We start from the raw sequence: 9,331 nt of genomic DNA, 5'->3' as shown, positions 1-9,331 counted from the left end.
AGCGTTGCCGTAGAGGTGATAATTATAGTGAGCCAGGTGGTGATGAGTGCTCAAGAGAAGTCGTTGGGTGATCCGATGACACTGGTAGAAGTGCTAATTTCGTGATAGGCCGCTTGAGTTCTGTTGTTGCCGTCTTGAGAGTTACTACTCTGCAGAGTCCGTCCACTCCTAGATGCAGGGTCGTTACCCTTGCGAGAGGCCATTTTGATGGTAGAAACCGTTCGTCCGTGATGAGTACTAATGATCCGACCTGAATTTGATTGGATGGGTGATGCCACTTGGAAATTGAAAGGTGTCGTTGCAGACATTCAGAGGACCACCGTGACCAGAAGTATTAAAGCCGTTGCTGTATGAGTTGCCAACGAGAAAGACTTGAGGTGGGCACCGTTGAGAGAGAAGGTTCCGGGAGTGTAGCTAGAGCTTCGCCGATAAGAAAATGCCTCGGTGTGAGAGCTGCCAAATCTTCAGGGTCGTCTGAGAGAGGACACAGAGGTCTAGAGTTGAAAACCGCCTCGATCTGAACTAGAAGAGTTGTAAGTTCTTCATAGGTCAATATGGTTTCATTGATCGTCCGCCGAAGGTGATACTTAACGGACTTTACTGCCGCTTCCCATTTGCCGCCAAAATGTGGAGATGCTGGAGGGTTGAACCGCCAAGTAGTTCCGTCCTTGGTCAGTAGATGAGAGAGAGTATTGAATTCCATGGACTCTGAAGTGAATAGTCGCCGTAGATTGACATCTGCCCCGATGAAATTGGTACCACAATCATTGAGCAGAGTTTGGCAGATGCCCCGCCGTTCTGTTAACCGCCGATACGCTGCTATGAACCCTTCCGCGGAGTAGTCTATAACTGCCTCAAGATATACCGCCGAGGTTGAGAAGCAGACAAATATCGCGAACCAGCCCTTGTGACACTTAGCCCCTCGTCCACGCCAGGTCTTGAGAGTAAGAGGGCCGGCGTAATCCATTCCTGTGTTGAGAAACGGGCGAGAGGGTGAGATGCGAGATGAAGACAGTTGTCCCATGAGTTATTGTGCCCTGATGCCTCGTTGTCGAGCACACCGAACGCAGCGGAGAATGTGAGATCTTACTGGTGCTCGGCCACCAATGATCCAGTAAGACCGTCGGAGATGTGTCAAGGTTGCCTGAGTTTCGCCATGGAGTGTCCGCCAGTGAGCATCCGAGATGATGAGCCATGATAGGTAAGCGTCTCGAGATAATATGATAGGATGCTTGCAGTCTGTGTCCAGATGAGAGTGTTTGAACCGACTCTGAGGATGCCAGAATAATCGATGAATGCAGTGAGTTTAGTGAGAGGGTGAGGCCTTGACAAGTGTGCTCCGTTTGAGATCACTCCGAGCTCCGATAAAAAGTACGCCGCTTGAACCGTTCGTATCCAATACAACTGAGCTGATTCCAGGTCTCCGGGGGTGAGTGGTGTGGCCAGAGATAATTGTGGTATTTTCTTTAGAACCGCGCAGGCCCGTTGGCAAAGGGCTGTGATTCGAAGCAATCGGTTGAGAGAAGAGTAGCGATGGAAAAGCTCCCAGAGAGAAGGTTGCTTCACTGTTGATGTGAGTAAGAGATCTGGCCGTTCCTCGAGATCCGCCTTAGAGTCTGGTTGTGAATGTGAGCTGGGCCAATGTTGAGAAGACTGTGCTAACCATGAGGATCCGTTCCACCATAGATGATGTCGAGAGAGTTGTACAGGAGAAAGACCACGAGAGACACAGTCTGCAGGATTTTCTTTCCCAGAGACAAATGACCTTGCCATTGATCTGTGGGACTTGTTCTTGAATTGCCGCCACCCGATTGCGAACAAAATCCTTCCAGCGAGATGGATGACTGTTGATCCAGGTGAGTGATACCGAAGAGTCCGTCCACAAAAAGATTGGGACCTGATGAAGTTCTAGAGTCCTCTGCACGTAGTTGATGAGACGAGAGAGTATTACCGCCGCTGTGAGTTCTAACCGAGGAATGGTTAATCGTTTAAGAGGCGTTACCTTGGTTTTGGCGCACACAAGTGTGATGTGTGGTCCCGCCGAATCAGATGTGGCCTTGATGAAAACCGCTGCCGCCATTGCCAATTGCGAGGCATCTGAGAAGCCGTGGAGCTCGACCGTTGAAATGGGGTGAGGTATATCCTCGGTGGAATCGTGAGTTGCAACAAATCCGATAGTTCTCCGCGAAATTGAGTCCATCGATGTTTGAGTTGTGGAAAGAGAGCATCATCCCAGCTGATTTTTTCTAGCCATAGTTCTTGAAGGAGCATTTTTGCCCTGATAGTCACCGGAGATAAGAAGCCGAGTGGATCAAATAATTGCGATAATTCCGAGAGAAACGTCCGCTTAGTGATTTCCGCCTTGGAGGAGGCCTTGATAGAAAAGGAAAATTGGTCCGACCAAGATTGCCACGTGAGTTCAAGGATTTTGCCCTGAGGGTCGTCGTATTGATGAGCTTCAGTTGAGGTGTTGTCCACTGAGAGTGCCTTGAGTAGTTCCGGATGATTGCTTTGCCACTTGGCTAAGGGGAACCCGCCCGCCGTACAGAGCTCGACTACTTGAGTTGCCGTTGATATCAGTTCCAAGATGTTGTCAGCCCCGCCACAGATATCATCCACGTAGCGGCCTTTGGTGAGAGGTGCGACAGCCATAGGATAGTTTTTCCCTTCATCTTCCACCAGTTGTAAGAGAACTCGAATTGCTAGGAATGGAGCCAACCGTGTACCGTAAGTGACTGTTGTGAGCTGATATGAGTAGGTGTTGAGTTGTTCGTCAACCCATAGAATGCGTTGTAGGTCCCAATCATCCGGGTGTACCTTGATTTGCCGAAACATTTTTATGATGTCCGTAATGAAGATGTATCGATGTCGCCGGATCCAGAGAAGCACATCCGAAATATCCGGTTGAAGATTGACCCCCCTATGTAAGATGTCATTGAGTGAGTAACCCGAACTGATGAGGCTGGACCCGTTGAAAAATACCCTCAGTTTGGTAGTGATGTTGTCTTCTCGAAGGACCCCGTGATGAGGAAGATAATAAACCTTGAAAATATCCGGTGCCGAGAGGGGGACTCTGACCATATGTTGGAGACTTTCATATTCTGAGAGGAATATGACCGAGTATATTCTGAGAGGAAATAACCGGTAGAGATTGTAATACACTTGGTCAGTCGAGAAGCGCCGCAGTGTGTGTCGCAGGCAGTGTTACGCCGTTGATCTGGAAGCCCCTAGTTGGTCCGCCGATGATGCGAGAAGTATTCGCACGATGTACCGTCCCGAACTATCTCGTCGATGCGTAGCCTTGAAATGAGCCTCACATGCCGCGTCTTCCGGACTGAGTTGTGAGGTAGGAGAAGCTGGAATCTCCTCTTAAACCCAAAATCTTGTGAGTACATCGTGGAGGTCATGATCTACAGAGACCGGTTGAGCAGTGGCGCCAGATAAGGTTAAGGTTGAGATTGGACCGAGAATGATTCAACCGAATACCGTGCATTGGGCGATGGCTTCGCATCTACTTCCTTTGCTGTCTTCCGATACGATGAGAAGACCATACGAGTCAGCTCCGATGATCATCTCTACAGGACTTGAAGTGATACACTCCGGATCCGCTAACTGAAGCCCTTGAAGATGAGGCCACCGATGATTTGGTACCGAAAATGCAGGAAGAGGCGTGACCAATTCCGAGAGTACGAACGCCGTGATGCTGATGGTGTGGTGAGTGTGTGTTGACCGCAACGTCAGTGAGACCGAGCCTCGAGTTCGCTCAGTGTGAGATCCGCCGATACCGGTTATGGGAATGGAGGCGTGTTGTCTGGTGAGTCTAAGCCGATTGGCCAATCGCCTAGAAATGAAGGTGAGTTCAGATCCTGGGTCGATGAGCATCCGTATCTTATGAGAATCTTCGCAGGGTGTTAAGATAAGAGCCTGGCAAGTGGCGAGTAGTATAACCGGCCGGGTGATGTGATGAGAATGTGAGCGTGACATGTCCGCTGAAATGAGTCACTCCGAAGTGGATGAAGCGCTGCTTTTGCTCGGTGAGGAAGGACCTGAGGTCTGAGTAGCCGCCGTGTTGGACGATGATTTGGCACCATGAAGCGGAGTTGAGGTGTGCCGAGAACCTTCCTGGTGTATCATGGTGTGATGTTTATTTCCGCATTCCCGGCACCGCTTCTCGTTTTGGCATGAGGTCGCGTTGTGTCGCCCTAAGCAATTGAAGCACAGCTGTTTGTCGATTACAATGTTCCGTCTGAGGTGAGCGGACATGTCCCTGAATCGCGGACACGTCACGATGTAATGAGGCTCCGAACAGAGTGCGCAGGCTGAGGTATCCGAAGTTCTGGAGGCGGTGGACACGAGGGCTTTGGCCGGGACCGTTTTGTGACTAGATTTCGGAACCGCCGAGAGTGAGACCGGTGTCGGTGGTCCCGGTGCTCCAATCTCGATGGTTTCCAAGGCTCTAGCTCGTCCGGTGAGAAACGACCTGAGGTCCTTGTATGATGGTGAATCTGTGGAGAAACCTAACTTTACCTCCCATGCTTTACGTGTCGCTGAGTCGAGCCGTTGCACAATGAGATAGTAGGTGATCCTAGTGTTGAGTCGGCGCTCCAAGAGAACTCAGCGCATTGAAGGCCTCCGTTGTAGTATTGAGAAGCGCATTGAGGTCCTTTGCCGAGCGTTGAGTTACCGTATTGATGCGAAAAAGCCGATCCAGTTGAGCAGAGATGAGCAGGCGTTTGTTCTCGTACCGTGAGACTAGAAGATCCCAGGCTGAAGCAAACGAGTCGTCCGAGAGAGGCAAATTTGAGATGAGTTGTGCCGCTTCACCAGTGAGAGAGGTCCAAAGGTAATACATTTTTTCGATTTGGATAGGTCCGGATTCCGTCCGACTAATGAAGCGAACAGATCATGGAATGGCCGCCATGCTGAGAAGTCGCCCGAGAAGTTAGGAAGAGAGATTTCCGGAAGGTGACAGCGAGTTGATGCTTGGTTGCCGATGGTGAGGTTTGCGAGTTGAGAACCGGAGAGTGGATTGACCTTGTCCTTTTCTTCAATATAGAGCTCCGCCTTTGCTTCCGCATAGAGTTGTAGACATTAGTCAAAAATGCCCCTTTTGAAGTAGTCATGGTCGAGGAGAGTGTCGACCTTCGAGTCCGAGAGTCGTTCATGAGACGCTTCGAATTTTTGCCAATTACTGTCGAGAAGATTAAGCTTGACCTTGAGGACTTGTACTTGTAAAGTGGCAAAGGCAGCTTCCTTGCACTCGAGAGCAACTGGCCGGATGTAGTTGAATCGGTTCATTTGAAGCGAGATTTTGGCCTTCAGATTCGACATGATGAAAGTTCGGGTTGATCTGTTGAGTGGTCACAATATTGAGAAAATTCCGTTCCGAGAGAAGCACCGAGATGAGACTGTACAATATCGATTGAGAGAACCGAGCGCGAGTACGCCGTATCACTCACCGACGGCGTAGGCGAGGTTGAGTGTCACTGCGAATCGTTGCGTGGCGCGAGCGAGAGAGAAGAGTACCGCGCGACGTCAGCTGTTATCGAGACGACCGAGTGTCGCGGGCACGAATTTGTCCGAACACCGACGAACGTGCCCGAACTGCTGAGCGAGACCGAAGGTAGAGAAAGAGAGAGAGAGAGCGCACTATGAGTCTGGAATGTTCCGGAAGATTCGCCGGTAACACGTGGCACACAGAAATGATGTTCGTCGTCACTAACTGAGAGAACGCCCGAATCCGCACTGCACTCACATCCGGCTCAAAGGACCAAAAAATGTTTGATTAAAAGCTCGTTGAAATTCTGGTGAATGGAGTGAGGCGGAAATGTTTACAGGAACCACAAATAAAATTAAAGATGATGTCTCATGTAACACAAAGAAAAGTCTAATTTAATTCAACTATAATGTAAGGCAAAAATTACTGGCCTTTTGCCAATTAACAAAAGAAACAATAAACAAAAGAGGAAATAAAATGTCTTTGGTCTTAATGACGAGAAAAGTGTATTGATAAGTCCGAAGGATATCGCGACACGTGGCCGACCGACGAGACCGGTAATGGCTGCACTGAGTATCACGTCGCACTTGATCTGTTCACGCGATGCACTTGTCGTAGTCCTTAGTAATGAGGAGAGAGCCGATAACCTTTCCTTGGTGATAGAGAGAGTCCAAAAATTGCACTGGTCCGTTGTAGAGCTTCTGATTTTTGCACCTATTGTCCGTTCGCTTACTTATGTTCACGTTTAGCCGAGAGAGAACTGTTCGTGGTAACCGGAAACGAAGTACAGGCTGATGATAGCGAGATCCTTTCCGAGGCGACATGTGCGCACGATGAATATTGATGTGTTGCTCCTTGATTGGCCTAGTTACCTCAAGGAGATAGCCCGTGATTTGTGGGTCACGGCCGTGGGAAAAGGGAGAAAGAAGGCGTGAGAAGGCAGTACAGTTCAGAGAGAGAGAAAAAGAGAGATCGAGTGAGAGCGAGTAAGTGGGAGCGAGAACGAATGTAAAAGAGGTCGCTTAAGGGTGTCGTGATTTTTCCAACAATAATTATAATGCAAAATTATTCTTAAATGAATATTTATCTGAAACTAATAATGCTAACTTTCAACACTTTGTATACTATTTTTTATATTAAAAATTACAAAAAAATTTATTTGAAAAATTAATACTGTACACTTTCGATAGAATTATTTAATGTAATTTATTCTTTCAAACTTTGAAATCTATCTTGCAGTTTTTTTTAAATCTGCGCTATAAAAGATATATGTAAATCCTACTTTGTTGTGACTCTATAAATACCTTTTTGTATTAATGTCCATAACTGTTTACTAGGCCCTGGATATTTTAATTGAAATCATGAACAGTCATAAAACAAGTATGTATAGCTTGAATCGTAGTATTTACTTTATATAAAATTTCATCGACATATAAGTCTTTATAACATTCTCATAATCACCAACAGTTGTAATGTAGGGTTGAACAGAAATCTTCAAAGTTTTAGCATATTTCTTTGTTTCAAATCTACGACGAATCATGTATAATCAGAAACCTATATAAATTATTTTTAATTTTATTATTAGTTGTAACAGTAGATGTGTGTATGCATGTATGATATACATATATTATGATTAAAGCCCGTTGCGCGGGCGTTTCTAGGATTAACTGGTCAATTTGCGGAACAACCAAACGTTTTGGTAAAAGCCCGAAATAGTTTTGTATTTCGGCTTTTAAATGGTATGTTTTTGTCACACATTCCTAGAAATAACTAACATGACTGGTTAGAAACTTAAAAAACCCCTTTGGACTTTGATCAGTCAGTCCTAATTGTGCTTTAATTCGGAATTTGACTGTTAAAAAATAAAAATTTTTGACAAAAATAAATGATTTTTTAATGTTTTTATTGTTAATGTGACGTAGCTCTTGTAGTTCTTTCTTTTTAAGTTAAAAAATATACCTTTGGTAAAATATTATATGGGTCATTCTACAAAAAAAGGAATTATTTAATAGTTTTTTAAAGGTATATAGTGGGCCAACTAACGAGCTATAATTGTTAGGTGTTAACAAGTTTTTAATTTATTTCTCATTCAAATAACCATTAAAAAACATGAATACGTAAACGTTTCGACCTACTTGGTCTCTTCATCAGTACATAATAAAGAACTAAAGATACAACATAAAATATAAAAAATTTTTTTAATTATAAATTACTTCGCTAATGTGTTGAACTTATCAATAATATGTGCATTAAAATTTATAAAGTAAAATTGGACATAATTGTTTGTTGTCATTTAAAAAAAAGAAAACAGTGAATTAGATAAACTATAAAAAGTATGGCCAGTAAAGTAAATGATAATTAGAAAAATTAAATAAGTAAAATTTACTGCAATATTATCGAACGCTTTGTCTATGAAGAATTTTTTTGTCAATTTTTAAGATAAAATTAGTAGAGCAAATTCCTCGTTGGAAGGCGGGAATATGTCCTTCCAATTATATAGTTAGTCAATACGAAGTTACCGGTTAATTGTCCTTCATTTTACAGGCGCGTTTGATTTATAGTTGTTCGACACTATAGATATTAAGATAGTGATTAAAATTCTGTATTCCATGGTATATTAACTTGGTTCAAATATTATTTACGATTTATTGATTTAAAAGAGAGAGGATAGAGAAGAAAGCGTGTTCTATATATCTGGCTTCCTAAATGTGACAAGTCCTCTGCTCGACTGTGATTTATGTACATGAATATTTTTAAATAACGATTTTTGAAAGGTTACATTGGTTTTGTTATGATATTATATGTTGGCCAACTCTGTGAGAATATCAAAATAAACCTCATTTAACATCTCAGTGTCTTTGTTTAAGTTGATACCGTTTCTTGTTCTTTGATGCGAATCATTTCAGAAATGATTCTTTTTTTTGGAAATTATTCTCGATATCTAGAATTTTAATTTTTTCCCAATCAAATGCGTGTTGTTCATTTAAAATATGTTCAGAAATCACTGACAAGTAAAGTTACCTTTGTGTTACTCACCGATTTTGATGAAACTCGGTATACTTGTAGAGTAGTCAAAAATAATAGACACGTATTTTTTTATATCGGCAATGGTGCAATTTTAAGAGTTAAAATTCACCCTTATATTTATAAGCACAAATAAGTAACTCGTTCTATTTAAGCTCGGTATTAGAGTTATTTTTTATTTTTGGAGATTATAAGTGATTTTCATGCTGCTAAAAGCAAGTCCAATGTAAAAATTCAAAATAGTGCATCCAATATGGCGATCTGATAAGTCAATCTTATCTCGCTCTTTGCCGAACCCAGGAATAACCGACGAGGAGGTGGCGAGAGTTTATTCCCATTTTTTTTGTATTTTTATTATATTAGTAGGTGTAAGAGGCCGGTTCTAACCCATGGAGCTCCGAACGGGGCGCGGGGCGCGGGGTATCTCGGCGACGCGGGGCTGACATCACGCGGGCGGGGACGCTTATCGCGGTATCTCCCCTATTTATAAATAATTATACGATTAGCGCTAAAGAAGTGAGCGCCAATGTCCGATCGCTCGAATTTTTAAACAAATAGCGCCCTAGAATCGACGAAATTATCTTCGTCATTTTTTATAGTAAGAGACGTTTGTCATTACGATATTTCTTATGGAAATTTATGAGGGGAGGGGATGGAGAAATCTCGACGCTGCGATTATCGACAAATGTGTCAGGACACATGTTTTCTCAGGTGTAAACAAAATAGCACCGATGTTTGGCAACTCCAATTTATAAACAATATAAACAGATAGCGCCCGATTTTATTACTACGATATTCCTTTGTGGAAAT

General features: G+C 43.8%; 2 protein-coding genes across 2 annotated transcripts; both read right to left on the bottom strand.

Moving 5' to 3' along the window:
• Positions 1 to 334: 334 nt before the first annotated feature.
• LOC145943229 (uncharacterized) lies at positions 335 to 967 on the bottom strand. The gene has a single exon (XM_083050710.1). It carries the CDS (start codon positions 965 to 967, stop codon positions 335 to 337), a length of 633 nt encoding a protein of 210 aa, XP_082906836.1.
• A 167-nt stretch (positions 968 to 1,134) lies between these two features.
• LOC145943228 (uncharacterized) lies at positions 1,135 to 3,081 on the bottom strand. The gene is made up of 3 exons (XM_083050709.1): positions 2,120 to 3,081; positions 1,664 to 1,965; positions 1,135 to 1,616 (listed from the first exon to the last, which is right to left on the bottom strand). The coding sequence occupies exons 1-3, from the start codon at positions 3,079 to 3,081 to the stop codon at positions 1,135 to 1,137; spliced, it is 1,746 nt and encodes a 581-aa protein (XP_082906835.1).
• Between the last annotated feature and the right edge of the window lie 6,250 nt (positions 3,082 to 9,331).

This window comes from Prenolepis imparis, unplaced genomic scaffold, assembly GCF_030444845.1.
Source record: "Prenolepis imparis isolate NDT839.2.m4 unplaced genomic scaffold, iyPreImpa1.0 SCAF_11, whole genome shotgun sequence".
NCBI lineage: Eukaryota > Metazoa > Arthropoda > Insecta > Hymenoptera > Formicidae > Prenolepis > Prenolepis imparis.
The sequence above is the reverse complement of the archived record's forward strand: the minus strand, read 5'-3'. Positions and strand labels throughout refer to the sequence as shown.

Excerpts from the sequence above, each read along its gene's own strand:
- LOC145943228 (XM_083050709.1), bottom strand. The coding sequence starts at position 3,081 with ATGGTCAGAGTCCCCCTCTCGGCACCGGATATTTTCAAGGTTTATTAT. Across the intron at positions 1,966-2,119 it reads TACCTCACCCCATTTCAACG|AACTCACAGCGGCGGTAATA; the intron begins GTCGAGCTCCAC and ends TTCCTCGGTTAG. Across the intron at positions 1,617-1,663 it reads TGGTGGAACGGATCCTCATG|ACTCTAAGGCGGATCTCGAG; the intron begins GTTAGCACAGTC and ends ATTCACAACCAG.
- LOC145943229 (XM_083050710.1), bottom strand. The coding sequence starts at position 967 with ATGGATTACGCCGGCCCTCTTACTCTCAAGACCTGGCGTGGACGAGGG.